The sequence below is a fragment of the Zootoca vivipara genome, chromosome 2, assembly GCF_963506605.1.
Source record: "Zootoca vivipara chromosome 2, rZooViv1.1, whole genome shotgun sequence".
In the NCBI taxonomy this organism is placed as follows: Eukaryota; Metazoa; Chordata; class Lepidosauria; order Squamata; family Lacertidae; genus Zootoca; species Zootoca vivipara.
In genome coordinates, this window is record NC_083277.1 from 85692359 (window position 1) to 85711352 (window position 18994).

At 43.3% G+C, this 18994-nt stretch overlaps 2 protein-coding genes across 4 annotated transcripts in view; one reads left to right on the forward strand and one right to left on the reverse strand.

Annotated features, from left to right (window-relative positions):
• NTN1 (netrin 1) overlaps window positions 1-18881 on the forward strand; it is a 109319-nt gene extending 90438 nt beyond the window's left edge. For both annotated transcript variants that reach the window (XM_035104691.2, XM_060271790.1), the window contains 2 exons: window positions 5686-5760; window positions 17639-18881. In XM_035104691.2, coding sequence (XP_034960582.1) covers window positions 5686-5760; window positions 17639-17967 — 404 coding nt within the window. In that variant the 3' untranslated portion in view covers window positions 17968-18881. The remainder of the gene's footprint in view (window positions 1-5685; window positions 5761-17638) is intronic.
• The window catches only part of STX8 (syntaxin 8), a 97308-nt gene continuing 82177 nt past the window's right edge, over window positions 3864-18994 (reverse strand). Inside the window, exon 9 of one of the 2 annotated variants that reach the window (XR_009557177.1) lies at window positions 3864-6676. The gene's annotated coding sequence lies outside the window, so the exon portion shown is untranslated. Of the gene's footprint in view, window positions 17656-18994 lie in introns of both variants that reach the window. The other variant, XR_009557176.1, reaches the window with a different exon arrangement.

The window sequence follows — 18994 nt, forward strand, 5'->3', positions numbered from 1 at the left end:
TTGAAGGGATTTGCTACCCATGTGATTGTGATGTCATATATTTAACAAATAACCCTCTAAATAGAGGAGACATTTGACCCCTCAAATATTTGACCCCTCAAATATTACACCAGACTCAAATTCTTCATGTAGTTAGTTTATTGTCTTTCCTCCACCACTGACAAGACTTTAGCTTTTTTAAAATTTAAAGAGAGGTACTGAGTTTCTCTTAAGCCTGATGTGAGCCCCATCTGTCAGTGCCATATGATAACATTCCTAATCCACACAAGGCATGCTAAGCAGTTTACACACATGTATGATGTCACATGTGATAACTTGCATAGTGGTTTTGTGTTAAACCTGTTCTCAGAATGCCTTCTATGAAGAAGTTTCTTCTTCTGTGAAGTAGTTCTCATGTAACACACATTTAGCGTTCTGTCTGATAGATCCACCCAGGTTTTGTGCTGAATTATGGTACCAAGGCAGAACCACTGCATGCCATTTTCTGCAGTGGGAACAGCATCTCCAGCCCCCAGCCCCTAGGTGACCCGTCACCTTAAGGTTGCAAAGATAAAGGCAGGCTCAATCAAGGAAAGGCTTGAAGCAGCAAAACATTTGGAGGAAATTGTAGCTACTTGGCACAGAAAGCAGACACTGGCTCCACAAAAGCATTTTTACTGTCACCCATGGAACCATTTGCTGCTCTGAAGTTGATCCCGAAGATATTAAAACCAATAAACTCACTCCAAGGACAGATTGAGCCTGAACATAAAATCATAGAATTGTAGGACTGGATGGGATGGGACCTGCATATCACGGAGTTCTTGTAGCAAGAGTAAGTAACCATCACTAACTGATTGGCCAACTTTAACTGAATTGTATTTTAACATGGGAGATAGAAATTGTGCCAGATATTCTGTTAGTAAAAGAACAAGGTTAGCAAAAGCAATACCCTAGGTAACCTACCTGTGAAGGGTTTCCTGTTTTAGCTTTTGACTTCTCATTGCACCCCTTCTCTCCAGCACTGACCGCATGATTATAGAGGGCCATGTGGCTCATATTTGTGTTTTGGAGAAACGTCTGAAAATATTCAGAATGTTTATCTGTAGATGGCTATTCTCTCTAAATGGAATTTATTTTGGGATTTAGTGGAAACCTAAAGTCAACCCTCGTGTCTCATTCCTTTTTAACGCTCTGATGTGATCAGCTATGGAGAATAGGTAATTTTACTAGTTCTTTTCCTGCTCCTCAGAGCAGGATTTTATTAGAGTTTTGGCCCATTGTTCAATGACACCATTTCTCCTCCTGCTTCTCTTTCTTTTACATTCTATACCTCATGCTGAAATTGTGGCCTGCTGCAGGATTTGGGGTCAAGCAGCTTCTTATAAAGGGGTTTGGAGACCTGGCTTTGCAGCTGGAGCTCAAAGCAGCTGGAGCATGCAGTTCCACAGAGACTGGATTAACTTGAAGTTATGCTGTCTGTTGAGTCGTTGGCCCATATTTCTGCTGTGTGTGTTGTACTATATAGAGCTTAGTAGCTACCCAAGCAAATGCATTGATCCCGCTTTAATGAAGTGTGCTCATGGTACCCACTGGTAGTTTTCTTGTCATCTTTAGCTGTTCGATCTTCTCAGGAGATAGGTGCTACCTGCTCCTACACACCGGGTATGATGTAGCAGCACAAGAGAACAAGGAATTTTGCAGGCATGGAAAATGTCTAAGCAATGTTCTTATTTAGGGTGTTTGATTCATCTAGCTGTAGAAACAGAGCCAAACTCCTCCAAAAGATCAGCTCTGAAGTCTGCTTCATAGGTAACTTTCATGTGACTTGGAGATTATCTGTAGTGTTCTGTCTCACATAGGCATGTTATCCTACTTAAAACTGTATGGCAAATTTTATGCTGGAGCTCATAATGGGAAAGCCGTAATAGTTGCCACACGACCTGGAGACATCATGCCTCTGTGATCTCCCCATCCCAGTTTGTTTCTCTGTGAGATACGTTCTGTTCCTGAACCACCAGACCCAAGTGCAACAGTGCTGAATAGTTCTGAGAAATCAAGATGATAATATTGACGATGACCATTCTGAGTGGGCAACTGGTGAGCAGCCCTGAGAAATGAACCCCAAGAAATGTGCATACATGGGGAAATAAAACATGAAACAGAAGAAGGCATAAAACAGATGTGCTGTGAACAATATGAACCAATCTCCCGCAAAATACAACCAGAATATCATGTACTGCGAACATGTCCACTTTGTCTCTCAAGGATCTGGCATTCCATCTGGGATGATGCATCCCAGCTGACACAAGAAGTGCACTTTGTCATAGGCTCCAAATAGCTCTAAGCACCATTGTTCAAGAAGTGTTTAGTGCTGTGTGGTTTTAGTGCCAGGCGTTCTGATTATCCTATGATCTCCATCTCCACATGGACACCATCCTGTGAGCACAGACAGCAGCATGCTGGGAATTCCTTGTTCAAGGATTAGTAGATCATAGAAGGATCAGGGCAGGGAGGTTTTTCAGGCAAGGCTATGTGTCAGTTGCTGCCCAGCACATGGGAACACCAACGACAGGCTTTTAATGTTACTCACATAGTGCAAATACAAGAAGCACTAAAAAAAAAGTTGAATGCGCTGATTTGTGAAGGAATCGTTCAGAAAATAACTAAGCTAACAGACAGGAAAGGGGAAACTGCTCCTGACATTTTCTGAAGCTGCAAATGAGACAAAACAGCCACCCCACTTTTTATCCTGCTTTAAGGATTTTAAAATTATATATACATATTAAAGGTACCATTTCCCAAATCTGTTTTGTTTTGACTGGGCAGGAGCTTTCTGGGGTTGAGGTTGCAGCTTGCCAAGGTTGTTTGTATGTTTGTTTAAATAAGACTAACATTTTCTCAAATCTGGGGAGGTTTTTGTGTGTTGTCTTCTCCTGTGAGCTCCTGGAGAGCCTTGCTCTTCTTACAAACCTGCACAAGTGGGCTTCCACTTGCTGCGCCCCAATACTTTGGCCTTGGTCAGGGCAGTAGACATGCTCCACAAAGCTTCTCTCACATTCCCCAACCACCCCGAAGAGTGCTTTGTCCAAACAGAGAAAGAATCAAGATGCAGGAGAGTGAATATGCTGTACATGCCTTGTGTTACAGTGAAGTAAATGGGGGTTAAAAGCATCATCTACTACAGCACATCTGTAGTCCTGTTTTGGTTCTGTGCATAGATGCTGAGCTCTGCTCAGAGTCAGAACTTGAAAGTGCAGCAAGTGAATAATTCAATTTTCCTGTGATTATTTATACATTTCTGTCTGATATTAGCTGCTGTTGCAGTTTTGTGGACATACATTGCCATAATGCAGCAGGTTAGCAGCACTGTCCTTAATAGATAACCTAAACACACACTGTTGTTGCTAGATAGTTTCTGTGTCAATTGTGAAGGGGCTACATCTCTCATCAATGTACCGTAGTTTGAGGCAAGATGAGGAAAGCAGGAATACTGGGGAAAAGTATTTGGAGTTGTACTCTTCCACCCTCCTTAAGGGTTACACCGAGATGGCAAGTGAAAATGCCATGAATGAAATCTTAAACAAGTCTTCAAGAGATGCCTGAAAAAAATCAAAAGCAAGGATGTATGCTGAATCTCTGTTGGAAGAGTATTGCACAGCTTGAGACCAGTGATGCTAAACAGAAGCAATAACGCCAGAAGTTCCATGCAGAAATAAGGTTCTATTGGGGTATTGCCAGTGTACATTTCATTTTCTCAAGCAGCAGTCCAAGGCATGAAGCCTGGAAGATCACTCACCACCTCAGTATTGTATGGAACACTCTGAGCCTTGCCTTGGCTCCTGGGGGGATCAGCCAGAAATATTAGTGATTTATCAACTCAATTGAGACAATGTACTTTTATTGTCACAACAAAGGAAATGGCATGCAGAGGGCAAAACGTAGAAAAAATAAGAAACAAACTTTCCTTCGGAAAGTGCATATTCTTCGGTATTGGGGAAAGGTAGAAGCAAACAAAAAGGACTGCACAAAAACGTGAATTTTGAACCACAATTCCATTTAGAACTTAAATGAAAGCTTGACTTATTATTCAATTATACATCTTGATATATTATACAAGTACTTTTGTTTCAACCCCAAACTAACCCAAAATTGCTTTTATCACCTCTTGGTTGAAACTGCCTGTCTTACTTTCCTTTGTTGCTGCTAATCAGTAGGCAAAGCTCTACATTAGGCAGTGGTGGAAAAGAAGCACAGAGGGAGGTTGTAGGTGTGAATGTGTGGTGGGGCTGGACTTTTCCCTTCCTCCATTGCTCATGAGTATAAATATGAAAATTTTGAAGTATTTTTATGACCTTTATCTGTACACCCTGTTTGCAACACAGTTAGGTAGATAATTATACTATATGGATTTATAACCATAAAGGATGCTGTTCCGGCTAGGAAGGTGGGATATCAGTAAATAATATTATTGTGGTTGCTCATTTCCATTGCATAGTCCCCTCTATGGTCATAGGGCCTCTAGTTCTTGAGCATACTGCTTGCAGACAAGCAAGAGGTGAATATGATCAGTCATAGGTAGGTGACCTATGTTAGCTGATTTGAGCATTCTAAAGAAAGAGCGGGGCATGAACATATAATGAACCATAATATTTATCGATCACTGCAGAAAAGCAAGTTCCCCGTCATCATGTGTTTTCCTAACAGCAAAGTGTAATTCCTGACCCATCTGTGCACCAAGTGGATAAGCAGGAACATTGCTGTAGAAACACTATACTCTGGCATACCTGGGAAACATAGTGCAGGCTGAGCTATGTGCAGCCCAGCCTTGCCAGAGACTGGAGAGAGTGAGAAAGAAATGCCACAGCAAATAACAGTTTTTCATGCCCAGGGTCAAGCTGCACTCCCAATGCTCAAAAGTGGCATGAAAATAGTTCTAGCACAGCCAAAACAGGATGGAGGCAGTGCCAAAAACTCAACACAGCATCACATTAGTGGCACTGGAACACAGGATGATGTTCAGGAGGAGTAAATCCATCGTATCACAGCAGTAAGGCCCATAGAAATGAAGCAGTCCCACTGGGGCATTTTATTTGCACACTCCAGTAGAGTGGACGCCAAAGGCTTTGCTAATGCTTCATAGGCTGCTAATTTCCTCCCTGACCCCTTTTGTTGAGGAGTGACCCCAGCCAGAATCCCTTTGCAATGAATGCCAAAGCCTGACACAGGTCTGGGTTAGGGGGTGACAAAGAGGCCTCTGTGGGCTTTAATCAGACTCCAGTTTGCAGTTTAAGAACTGGGGGGGGGGGTTGTGGCTCTCTAAAGATCTGGGTGGCACAATAAGCGAGGCCCTGGGGTCTCCCATGGAGGCAACCAAGTTATGGCAGCCTGCAGAGGACAGCTTAAAGAATTCGTCAGGCGGGGATAGGAGGGGAGGGAAAGGGAGAGGAGGATAGCTTCTTTTGTGAGATGCTTTCTTTAGAAAGGAAGGTTTTCAGTGAATGCCCCCATTAGATGACCCAATCAGGTCCTGGCAGATGGATATCACAGGCATGCTGCTTATTCATAGCAGGCTACAGCTTTCACTGTTCGCTTCTCCCCTCACACACACACACTCCCTTCTTTTCCCAAGTCTTTCATTCATTTTAAGACTAATTTGTTTTGTTAATGTTTTCTTCTGTCTCTTCCTCCTCGGCTCCCCTGAAGACTGCGATTCATACTGCAAGGCATCCAAAGGGAAACTGAAGATCAACATGAAGAAGTATTGCAAGAAGGACTATGGTGAGCTACCGTCCCTCCTCCTCGAGGGCACCCTAGAGTTAGTGTGCGTCTGCCTCTGTTTATGTCAGAAATGTCAATTTATTTTCTGAAATGCCTCTCTAGATTTGATGTGTCTGGGCCTGCATTTGTGGTAAGCAGGATTTGGGACACTTTATTTCTGGAGTCCTGGGAAGCCCCTGCCAAAGGGTGCAGCAGGTGGGCATAAACACTGGGAAGGTGTGGCAGTGGTGTGGCAAGTAGACAGTTTGGTTTTGCTGAAAGAGCTTCAAATGGCCACTCAATTATGTCACTCACTGACGGTCTAACTACATGGTGGTAAATGCCTCACTGGCAATTTGGTTGGTGGTTTTTATCTAATATTTTATCTAATTTTCTAAGTTTTTATCTAATATGTATGTGTGGGAAGGGAGAGAAACCTTCATGCTGTAGGCCAAATTAGGCCCATCAGGCCAGCCAAACATGGCTGCTTTGGCTGGCCACACCCATCTGCCACTCACATGATAGCATATGACATCAGGTGCAGGACTAGTAAAGCCATAACTGCCAATGAACAATTGGGAGTGCACAGGTGTTTGGCAGCAGGGCCTGTCTGAATCAGCATGGAATGCAGACTCCTTTGTGGTCAGTTCCACTTAGGAACTTCAATCCAGAGTGAAGCCAGTCCCAGCGGAAAGCAGCAGGTCTTGCACTTTTGGCAGTATATTCTGTTTAGAGTGAAAAGCAAAAGTGCGAAAGAAGCAGGAAAAGTGGGAAAAGGAAGAGAAACTTCCTTGTTTGCTAATTTGAAAAAGCTGCTTTATAGTTGTTGTTGTTGTTGTTGTTGTTGTTGTGCATTCCTTTCTGATGTGATTTGTCAATGGGTTTCCAGCGAAAGTCAGAAATCACGTAACATGCCATCAATTATCCTTTGCTTCATCTGAGGACAGAGAGATGGTCACAGATGAGAAACCTAACTAGTCTGCATTTGACCATTCATGTTAAAATATGTACAACTGTGCATAAAACCATAGAACTGGAACTAAAAGGAACTAATTCTGTACCTGAGGCATGCCCAACTTACTCGTAAGAGTATCGTGTGTTTAACTTTGCTTACTGTTTAAGAACATTGTAGAAATAATCAGGATGTATTTGATTCCTGGATTCAAGAATCCTGGAAATTGTATTTACCCCTCAAAGAACTGTAGTTCCTAACACCCTTAAAAACTACCATTCCTAGGATTCTTTTTTTGGGGGGGGGGGAGGGTGTGTGTGCTTTGAATGAACGGTGCATATGCAGCCTAGGTTAGAGGTTCTATACAACACACTTTGACACCAGTTCCCTCCCTTGAAAAAAATAGGCAATGGTTAACCTCTGAGTATTTATCCAGATTCTTGCTGACTGCACCTTCTTTGCTTAAATAGTGGTACAAAAATCTATACAACTTGAGTCTAACTATTATACCATTGGGCATATCTGAGAAGTCTGAAGTTCAAAGTAATTGTCATCATTAACACTATTTATGCATCTGCAGATGCTTGGGGGCAGAAGCACTTACGGTTTGCTCTTAGGCAGTATTTCTTTCTCCCCAGATTGGGAAAGTCCTGCTCAGGCTTGTGCATATCACCCTTGTTTCTTCTAGCTTCCTTACTATTGGTTTTACTGGTAACGAAATCAATCCCTGTCTCAGCCTAATCTCATTCTCAGGCTAATCCTGGCCATGGTCTGTTTATATTCTAGCAGAACCTGAAAATGTAGCCTTTAAACTGATGTTGTGCCTATTGGTCATGTATGCACATGATGAACTATGCTGATTGCTGGAGGTCTCCGGAAAAGATTCCTCTGCCTCTTCCCCCCGGTTTCCTTGCTGAATCAGAATTTCCAGCCGCAGCACATTCTGCTCATTTGAAACTTTAGGCACACTTTGGATGTGATTGCAAATGCTGAACTAAATTCAAGGTAGCATGCCTTCGCAACTTCTTCTTGCCACAAGGGAATTCCTGGCAATAACTCAGTTTGTTCTGTTCAGGGGATGTGTTGGGATTTTGCTTTGTATCTAGGCAGCTTATTGCAAATTCATGGGAGCAAGATTGCACCAAATAACAGGCAAGCAACAAAACGGCCCTCTCCTTGTACACAAAATCTCCTCCCACTTCACCAGGCCATGGCCACCTGCCCACTCCAGCAAAACAAAATTCCAACTTGCATTTGCAGAGATAAACCCTGAATAATTTATCACATCCTTTTCCCATGGAAGGACAGTGTGCAGACTGTGCATGTATGTGACATTTAGTGAAAAAGTACTGTTGTTAGTTTCTTTGCCAGTCCCCCATTGAGAGGGTCAAATGCAAAAGCTTGTTGTTTCGACTTGCTTTTTACAAAAAGGCAAATGTGTTCTGAAGCCTAAATGAGAAAGCCCCTCCTTCCTTTCTTCCACAATAAATATTCATAACCAGGGCTACAAAGAAGAGTCACATGGCTATGAGCAAACATGAGTTGGGAGGCTATATCTAGCACAGCACAGCACACATCTCAATGCCAGCTCTAGCCTTTTCTCTTTTTTTGGAGCGGGGGGAGAGGAGATGCCTTCAGTAGGCCTACTCCCTGAGAGAGCCCACATCACCCTTCCTTCCATCTCCACTGCTCAATCACATACTCTCCCCCTCTCTGGACCCAACCCACAAAACGACCCAGAGGGAAAGCACAAGGCTGGATATTCCTACATCTCCTCCTCCCCCTTGTTACTGCTTGCATACTCAGAGAGGGCAGGTGAACAGGCAGTGACAGCACTGAGCAGCAGCAGCATGATCAAGAACCCTGGGGGAACTGCAGTGTGCCTCTGAAGGTGCCCCAATACCCCCATCTCTGATGCCAGTCCTGCCTCCCCTCAGTACTCAGTTCTGATCTAGCTTAGAGCCATCTTGTACTTCTGTACTTTCTACCTTCTCTGTCCTCTCTTGCACTGAGGTGTGATGTTACTTTCTGTTTTGTTAAGTTGCCTCTGCTGTTACATAACCTTACTCTCTGTAGGAAAGTAAAAGGCAATGCTTCATGAAGTCAGAAATGTCACCTCAGGTTCTTTATGAAGCTGAGTAAAACGGGGGCGGGGAGGTGCCAGGAGCCTGTTGACTTTAATTAATGCCTAAGCCCTAAGGGAAGGGACGCGGGTGGCGCTGTGGTCTAAACCACAGAGCCTAGGGCTTGCTGATCGGAAGGTTAGCAGTTCAAATCCCCGCAATGGGATGACCTCCCGTTGCTCGGTCCCTGCTCCTGCCAACCTAGCAGTTCGAAAGCAAGTCAAAGTGCAAGTAGATAAATAGGTACCGCTCCAGCACGAAGGTAAACAGTGTTTCCGTGTGCTGCTCTGGTTCGCCAGAAGTGCTTAGTCATGCTGGCCACATGACCCAGAAGCTGTATGCCAGCTCCCTCGGCCAGTAAAGCGAGATGAGCAGGCAACCCTAGAGTCGTCTGCAACTGGACCTAATGGTCAGGGGTACCTTTACCTTTAAGGGTAAGGTGTTGTGTTCTCAACTCACTATCTAAGCCCAGGTGCAATTGCTCTTTTGGGTCTTCTAGAATCCATTCTTTAGAGAATGCAAGCACCATACCCCATTGCATCTCAGTTTTTGGAGGACAGGAGGAAAATTTAAATGCAGGTATTTAAATGTTTCAAGCCCCCCCCCCCCGAATTTTAGAACAGATTGCAGATAGGGGTGCTTCAAAATCAAATGATATGATATTCAAATAGGCATGTGAGAGCTTGCACACGATTGTGAGAAAAACTCCTGATACGCCAAGTAACATTCATGTACTACCATAGTAGCATGAAAGTTTCTTGCAGCCATGCCTTTAGGTGAGGGCAGCATAGTGTTCAAAACAGTCCAGCTGCAAAGAAAGTGCAGAGTGGGTTACACAGAGGGACAATAAAGGCTTTTTTGCGGACTTCCCAGCAGGAAGCCAATTAGGAGACTGTTTTCTTCAACTTTATGGAATGATAGCAGTTCTGAATATCCTAACAGGTCCTAATTAGATTGAACATGGTTACTTCCCTTGTGAGCTAAATTGGGGTGCTATCATCTGGACAACTAGCTTCTATAGAGCTTTTATCATCATTTTAATTTGCTGGCTCAAAAGGGGGAGTGTGTCTTTAGGAAGACAAAACAAAGAAAAATCCTGTCTCTTACTATTATTTATACCTTAAAAAAAAGATTCATAAGCAAATTTAATTCTGTTCAAATATTTGGAGCTGAATAATGCCAGAGGGTACTTAATTTCAACCACCTTTATTTTGGCTCAAACCAAGATTGCTTTGGTGTGCCTCTAAGTTGAATTAATTAATGACTTTGCTTAACTTCAACAGGAAGGCTAGGGGTGTGTGTGGGAAATGAGCTGGTAGACTTGGAGAGTCTGTGAGATGTTCCACATTCTGGGATGTTTATAAGTAGCTCATTGCATAGCCACAGAATACTAAAAGGCAGGGTTTGCCATGAGACACCAGTAATGAAGCCACTGCTTCATGGGCTTTGAAAAGAGGTGGCTACTTATTTGCTTCCTTTCTTTCAAAGTGCAAAAAATGTTAACAATTTTCCCCTAAAAATCTTCACTGAATGAATCCCTCCCCTCCATAACTGCTTAGAGTTTGTTATTTTATTCATAACCATTAAGTCCCAATTGCATTTTAAGAGTGCCTTAACTACAATGGGCACTATACAAGCTCACTATCTAAAAATATTCTGTTTTGTGCTGCATTTTAATCAGTGTACATATGCACTCATGCCCGGTGCTAACTTGTAAAAAAAGGGTCGAGGGTAAGAAATACAAACTGAAAACTGCAGCAAACTGCACATGCACCAAATTAATCCCAGAAATTCTTCAAGTTAAACCGGAAGGCAGGCAGAATGAAATGCTGGGCAGAGCCAAACCACAGCATAATAATGAAATTGAATGGGGGGATGTGGGGGGGGGAGGGAGATTTGCTCATCCCTAGATTGTACTCATTTCTCATACTGGGCACGTCTGATGTCTGGGCTTGAGGGAGATGTGGGTGAATGCATAAATAGGCATGCGGAGAAGGTAAAGCAACAGCAGTAAGTTTGGGCCAAATGGGGCACAGAGACACCTTTACACTCCCAGGTAACCATCACCTTCTGATCAGGCGAGTTTGCACCCAAAGGGAATAAACTTCCCTTGCACCTTACTGTGCTTGTGCAGCACCACACCTGGACTGGGAAATGCAAGAGATGGTTTCAGTTTCCTGGACTGTTTAATCTCTTAAGTCTTATGCATTGTTCACACCACTCCTTCTCCTCCGCTGCCTGGACACACACGCACCCCCCCCCCTTCATCCCCAGACAGCAGATGGAATGTCAGTGTCTCAGGCAGGCAGTCACTTTGATCTAGTTCACTTCCATGCATTTGTAAAATATTGTACACTTCTTTTTCCAAGGTGCTTGGTCAACAGGGATGCCTCTGGTTATATGGCCCATTAGGGTCACTAAGCAAATGGATGAAAAATAAATAATAAATCATTTGAGGCCCTATTTGGTATTCTTAACAGAACCAGCCGAACAGGACTTCCCTTTGACTCACAAATCACCAGTAGGAACCTAGCAATTCCCACTGCCTTCCCACCAATCAATTGTCATATTTATTGAAGGAGCAGGGGTGAGGAGTGAGTCTGGGGGTTCCTATCCCAAAAGGTGATATCACCATCCTGCCACCTTCAGCCATCCTTGGAAAAATCCTTCTTTCATGGAGACTCTGGTTAGTCATCCTCTTTGTTGAAAGGCACTCTGGCAGCAGTACGTGGAAAAATAAAAAAATATGTTTTCAAAAGACCTTTTTTTTAAAAAAAAGTATTCCACATAGAAACCCAAAACTCATGAGGATAGAGCTGAAGAGGGAGAGGAAACATATGCTGTTCTAATAGCTAGTCTTCCAAACATTAATAGGGTGAAACTGTATTTCTGAGCTTTAGGGGAGTTTTCTGGGGTGGCAGTTCATTCATGCTGAATTCTGGGTGTAACTGCATCCATATGTAGTGCATGGGTATCGTTGTGCGGAAATGTGCCCTGCCAGGGTGGCCATAAAACTGGATAGAGGGGGAAATTAATGAAATCTTGTGAAGGAGGAAAGTGACTGGATGGGTCACACCCTTCACAAAAAGCAGAGATTAAACCTCGTAAATCTTCAATATTAAACTCAGATGTAACAGGTAAACCCCGTAAGCTTTCTAGCCCCACTTCAAAAATAAGATTTTAATAACAGTAATGACAAACTTTGCTCCAGAGAGGGGTTGAAACTAGAATGACCTGGTCTAGGCTTAGATACTTTCAAAGAACGAGGGACCATATCAAACATATTTGTTCAGGGCCTGTGGACATCTGGAGGGGATGGGAAGGTGAACGAGGGGAACTCTCAGTGAATTTATTGATTTTTCCTCTGACCCCAATACGTCTCTGACATATTGTGAGTAAGAAAGCAACTCCTAGCATTTGTGGGGAGAGATTGTCTTGTAGTCAAACCTCTGGGCAATTGCAATCAGATATAATGGGTCCAAGCAATAATTCCTAAAGAACTTAAAAGGTTTTGCTACGTCTGGGAATTTCACAGTGAGCAAGATTTCTTGGTTTGTGTGTGTGGCGCTGCATCCACGTTACAACATTTAGGTGCAATTAAGAGCCTTTATAAGAGTGTTTATAAATGCATAACTTGTAACATTGCGGAGGAAATACAAGAGGTTTGTGCCTCCTCCCCGATTGTGACCCTTGCCAGTTTCTCAGCTGCCTGAAGTGCTGCAATGCCACCTGGTGGCTGGTTAACAGCACAGTGAAGAACAGAGCCTTGGCCCCCCGCACTCCAGTCCACTCTCAAAGGACGCACATCTATCCTCAACACCTCATTTAAAAGCCTTGTAAGGAGAACTGAGGTTGACAAGGCAATGGCAACCAAACTCCTACAGGGTAGTAGGTAAGGATTTGGTGGATTCTGTTTTCTATTCTTTATTGATACAGTCCTTTCTCTGGAGACGTCTTTCCAGCACCACAGGTGTTCCTGGTTTAAATAGGCCGTATCCTAGCTCTGCTCAGCTTATTGTCCAGCTATTTTCCCCGAAGGTTTGGACAGTGTAAATTGGCCATGCATGAAATTTTTTTAAAAAAAATTTCCAAGATGACTCCTGGCTGACTTGGCATTCTCTTCTCTAAACAAGAGTTTTAAAGAAGAGTTTACAAACACCAAGTCTGCTGCTTATTTTAATTGCACAGTAAGGGCCATGAGCCAATGACAGCCTGGGGACCCCTGCCCTCGTCTGCTCATATACTCCCAATGGTGCATGCCTGAGATATTTTTAGCGAGGAGCTGGACACACGCCACACCATGTCGGAAACTAGTGTCATGGGGGGCCCAGGCAGCAGCAAGATCAATGTGAAAGCTGTGACTCGTTTTATTTTGTTCTCCCCCTCAGGGGTACATTGCTAGAGCACAGCAGGCTTGCAGAGCTGCTTAGGGGGCACCTGCTGCTTGCTTCATCCACTTGCCCCCAGTTACCAATCCCAGTCGTTTTGCCCATCGCATTTTTCCTGGTGCCAGGGCTCAGTCTAATCCACTTTGCTTGTGCTCATTGGACTGGGAGGGGGGCTTTGTAGCTCACAGCACAAGCTCAGCCATGAATGGAACAGAGATGCTGCCCCTGGTGGAATTTTCCCTACTTCCCTGCTGAGAGAGGTTACCAACCCTGTTAACCAGCTGGCTTGTCAGTTCTTTCCTTTAACCGGATGCTGACTTGTTCTCTTTCTACTCTGGCAGGCTGTGGAAGGATGTGCCAGCAGCTGTAGGATTGTCTGTGTTACTCTCGCAGGGGGCAGAAGGCTAAATCCAGCATACAATTCAGGATAGGTTGTCCTCATTTTAACTGAAGCCAGAGCCCCCCTCCCACCACACTTTAAGGTTTAGCAGTAAACTACTGCTTCCAAGCATGGCCAAACTGCCTTGTATCATTTTGTGCAGTACAGCTTTGCTGGTAGAGAATCAGAGTGGGCCTGTGGTTGTGGTGCGAAGAAGCAGGCATATAATTGTTGCTGAATGTTGCTTGTAATTTTTCGATGTGGACTAGTTGGACAGGTCTCTATGAACATAGGAAGCTGCCCTACGCAGCCAGGGTTTCAGGCAGGATCCTTTTTCTTCTGTACTTGGAGATGACAGGGGTCGGACCTTTGTGTCTTGGGTTTGCAATCAGCAGTGCCACACTGGGACTGCAAGGTGAAGCAGGGAGGCTGCATTACAGTGCAGCGTATGCTTTTAAAAAAGCAGTTAGTTGGTGGCAGCATCTTGAGATATAATCCAAGTATAATTCAAAATATTCAGCGCCTTACATTATCACAGTTTGAGACTAGGGTTGCCATATTTCAAACAGTGATAATCCGGACAGAAAAGTTGTTGAGGTTTTTTTTGGGGGGGGGGTTGCCCAAAGTTGTTGAGCTTCTTGGGCAAAATCGCTATTTTAAAGGAAAAGCAGCGACATGGATGCCATATGTCCCCTGATTTTCCCAATTTCCACTTGGACGCTAATGCCAACTGCGGTATTCCGGATATGTCTGGGAAAATCTGGACATATGGCAGCCCTATTTGAGACAAGTGATCTTCAAGCAAAAGAAAAGTCAATGCCAAAATGTTCATAAATTGATCTGTCAACCATCACTCTTGCATCACTCTTGGGTGTTTGGGAAATATTTATAGTGGTCAGATTCATATAGGGTTTGCTGATATTTGCTAGAGCAGGTAGGGTCCCAGATGTCAGAAGCCATTTAAAATTATAGTGACTTCTCTTGGTGCTAAATAGTGAAGTGATGGAAATGAAACTGATTGGATTATACTCAGCTTCTCGATGAAGCAATTTCACTCACAAAGGAAACAATAAAGAGGAATGTCAAACTCAAATGGATTAGAAGGCCAACTTCACCACCCACCACATACAGATACCAGACTCGCTTAAAAAGAAACAAACCCAAAAATGCAGTTCCACCTGAATTTGATACCAGATCATTATGTGGAAGAAATAAAAAGTGTTTGCCTCTGAACTTTCTCAGTGTATTTCCTTCACTGCAGAGCAACCTGAACAAGCCCCAACATATCTGGGATTAAGGAGTAAGACTTCCAAGCTTACAGGAAGGCTTGAACCCCAGCACCTTGCTTTTCAGAAGTTAACCCTTGGCTCCCTCACTCCCCCCAACCACTCCATCCAATCAAAGTATATTCCCCATTCCAGTCCATTTGAGTTTGGCACTCCAAAGTTAATTAATAGCCATTGTCCCTTTTCCTCCAGACCAGAACCATAATTTCCTCCACCTGCCCCTCCCTACTGAATAATAGGAAACTGCCAGCTCCCACACTAAGCAGACTCCAGTGCATCTTATTTTCCTATACCTGCTATCCATGTTGTTAACGGTGGGGCAGATGGCGGTTGTTGGTATGGCCTATGAATTCCTAATGGCTCTATTCACACAATACCCTGGTAGATGCTGACCTTGTGATCCTGACAATCACATGGGGATGTTAATTTTGAGAGTTATCCTAGGGGAAGAGTATAATTGTGGAGTTAAGGAACATCACTTGATTTTAGATTGCAGGAATTGTGTTCCTCCTGGAAGATCAAACATGCTTGAGTTTGGAACTTCTAGTATTTTAACTTTCATGCTTTAAAGTATGGTCGTGATTTCCCCCCCACATCTTTATTGTTTTTGTAAGCCACTTGAGGGTGTATGAATTTTATGAAATAAATAAAAAAACATTAAAAAACACAACCTTGTAAAAAAGAACACCAAAGATCCAAATCAGTTTAGCTTCACTGGGTTTTGAATTTAACCTCCTATAAACACCCCTTGCTCTCTTTATTTTCAACAACTTGAAGCACTCCAACCAACAATCACCCTACTCCCACATATCAAGCAATGCTCTGCTTTCCAAAATGATTTAAGGTCTTCCCCCTTGTCACATCATTTACTGTGGGTGTGACTCTTCTCAGTTGTCTAATCTGGCAGAGGAAGAATTCTCAAACAGCCACTTCCCTTTTCAGCAGTACTTAGCCTACTTAGGATGGAGCTGAACAGTTGCCAGCTTCAATTTTCGCATCAAAATTGTGCTTTTGACAACATAGGAACTTTACAGATTGATTGCCCACTTTTTCTGTGTGAAAGAAAAATTGTTCTCAAAACAAGGAGAGTTGTTCTGCAGCCCTAGAGTGGTAAAGGCCATGGTTAAGCCTGGAGGAACTATGTAACCCCATCTGAAAGTGAGTCTTAAAACGGACCATCCCAGGAAGCTGTTCAATGCCACAGCAAGACTTAAGAGGGAGCACACCGGAAGAAGTTGCTTAGTTTTGGGGGAGCCTGCTCTAGGTCAGTCCTTTTGGAGACTTACATGAGCACTACACAGGTCTTCCAGCTGAGTTTCCTCAACCTTTGTACAGTATTAGTATCTATTCAGGATAAATATTCTGTAGCCTGTAAGGAAATTTAGTAAAAGTAATTGGTGCACAGCATATTTCATATTTATTTTAAGCAAAGCTGTGAATGGTTTCTACTAGCATTACTAACACTGAACATTGAGATTTTAGGTTGAGGCTGTTTTTCTCACCATGAAAAGCTTGTGGATTTGAAATGATTTGGTTAGTCTAACAGCATCTACATTTGTGATTTGATTCATACACCTGTAAACTTTTCGCTGGGTCACCCGATTGCCTTTTCATTTCTGTATACTATCACAAGTACTTCTAGGAAGGCAGGACATTTTTTTTTAAAGACCCTTATTGGCTGCTACTGGAGATAAGGCAGTAGACTGGTAGTCTATTCATCTTGCATGCTTATGAGCTAGAAGCATTGGGTTAAAAGGTAGGGACTCTGCTCTGTGGGGATGCATTGCAGAGAGATTCTTTTCACAGGCTGGCCCCAGTACATGCCAAAAAACCAAACAGTGTGGCAAAATTCTTGGTGGGTTTTAATTCCCCCCCCAACCTTTTGCTCAAAATGAAAGGGGTGCCTTTTGTTACCATGGCCACCTTTCATGACTTCAGCCAAACAAGACCCTGACTTCCTTCACATTTTATTTATTTTTTTAAAGTTCTCATTGAACCTCAAATCCCTAGGTAAGGGAAACATGGAAACGGTTACCATCATACTTAGACTTGGAATGTGGGACACTAGCACAGACCACAGAGGTCAAGATTCCCAGCATGAAAAGAAGGGAGACTTGGACAGGGAGAGACTTGTCTCCACAGGCAGAAGAGAGCTGGATACATTATTCCCAAATGCCAATTTGCTTGGGGAAGGCGCATATGTAGTCACAGGAAAGAGTGATGAAGGGTTAAGCAAAGACTGGAACAAAGTAGTTAACCAAACTGAAAGTGACTTATTACAATCAGGAAAAATGGGATGGCTTCTCTCTTTCTCTCTAATGCACATTTCAGTCACAACTCCAGAAAAAAATAGGCAGGATCAAATGAAATCTGAATGCAATGCAAGTAAGGGCAACTCTTCTCTTAAAACTAAACCCATGACCATCTACCGAGAACAAACAGACCAGTTACTTCAATGACAGACAGATTCCGATAGTTCCCAATGACCTTCCAGTTTGAAGTATAGGCAACTCATTTCCCAAAGGTAACATAATGCAGTTGGGCAGTTACATCCCCAGCATCTCTCTATCAAATCAGTTACCCCATAAAGGACAGTAAGAACATTTCTATCATGTAACTTACAAGTCTGTCATTTCAAAGCGACGTCCTTCATGCATATTTCTAGATTGCTCTTGGTTAACCACTGCTGTTCAAGCAACATTTGCTTTGTCCTTGAGAGGAGAATTGGGGTGTTAAATTGATTGTCCCTGTTCTTGGCTTTCTGTTCCCAGCTGTCCAGATCCACATCCTGAAAGCAGATAAGGCTGGAGAATGGTGGAAGTTCACAGTCAACATCATCTCTGTGTACAAGCAAGGGACAAACCGGATACGGCGCGGTGACCAGTTCCTTTGGATACGCTCCAAGGACATTGCCTGCAAGTGCCCGAAAATCAAACCCATGAAGAAATACTTGTTGCTGGGCCACGACGAGGATTCCCCTGACCAGAATGGCATCGTGGCAGACAAAAGCAGCCTTGTTATACAGTGGAGGGACACATGGGCTAGGCGACTGAGGAAGTTCCAGCAACGGGAAAAGAAGGGGAAGTGCAAGAAAGCCTAGGGGGAGAGAACTGGAGATGGGGGGAGAGACTGAACATACTGCTTTGCGTAGGACTTGAAGCAGACGCGAATGGGATTAGGGTCACTGGCAAGAAGCTCACTTTGCATTATGTGTGATGGGGCGGGGGGCAAAGGAGGGGTTAATAACTTCTGTGAGACATGCCAATTATGCACCTCACAATACAGAAAAACCACAAAATGTAGTGACAAGAGAAGTGACAAGTTTAGAGAAGGACAGCCACGCGAGACCCTACTCACCATAGTAACAAATGTTAGGCCAGTTACTAGTTCCCATCATCCCCTTTGACTTTCATTCTCTCTTTATTTCTGTCTAATCAGAAGAATGACCAACTGCCTTAAGTTCTCTAACATCAACTAGTCTTAAAGTCTAGGCACAGAAAGGACTCAACCTGTCACTGAAGCAAATATAAAGAGAGATGTTGAAGTTGGACAGAAATCGCCCTTTGACTACATCTCCTCCAAAGGAGATTAAATCACATTCTTATTGGTTGGAAAGATGGAGCATATGGATCATGGCTTGAAACCAATTTCTGGGGCTATAATTAAATGAACAGCAAACAAGCAGCCTGAGTAGCTCATCCATTATCTGCCATGCAGCATTTAATGGACTGGGTCACCTTTTTATTAGAATCTAATCAAAGTTCACAGAGATATAAGCTACTTACCCTGCATACAAGGCAGTCAGTAGAGGGGTGCTTTCTTGAAAATGCAGCCCCAGACTAAGGTCTTATTGCCTGACTTTAAAAGGCACTCTGCTAAGGAAAGAAAGCTGACAGCTATGAAGTATCGATGGAGCAATTGAAATAATAATTACTTAACAGCAATATCTGAAAACATGACCACCACCGATCTAATGGGTAATCTAAAGAATTAGTCAAATATAAATGACTGGGATTTTTAGGCGTTGTCCTTGCACTGCTGCTTTTTTGAATATAGCCCTACCCTGAGACCACTGGATTTTTATTATTTTTAAATGCATTCCCTAGGAAATGAAATAAACTCTGTCT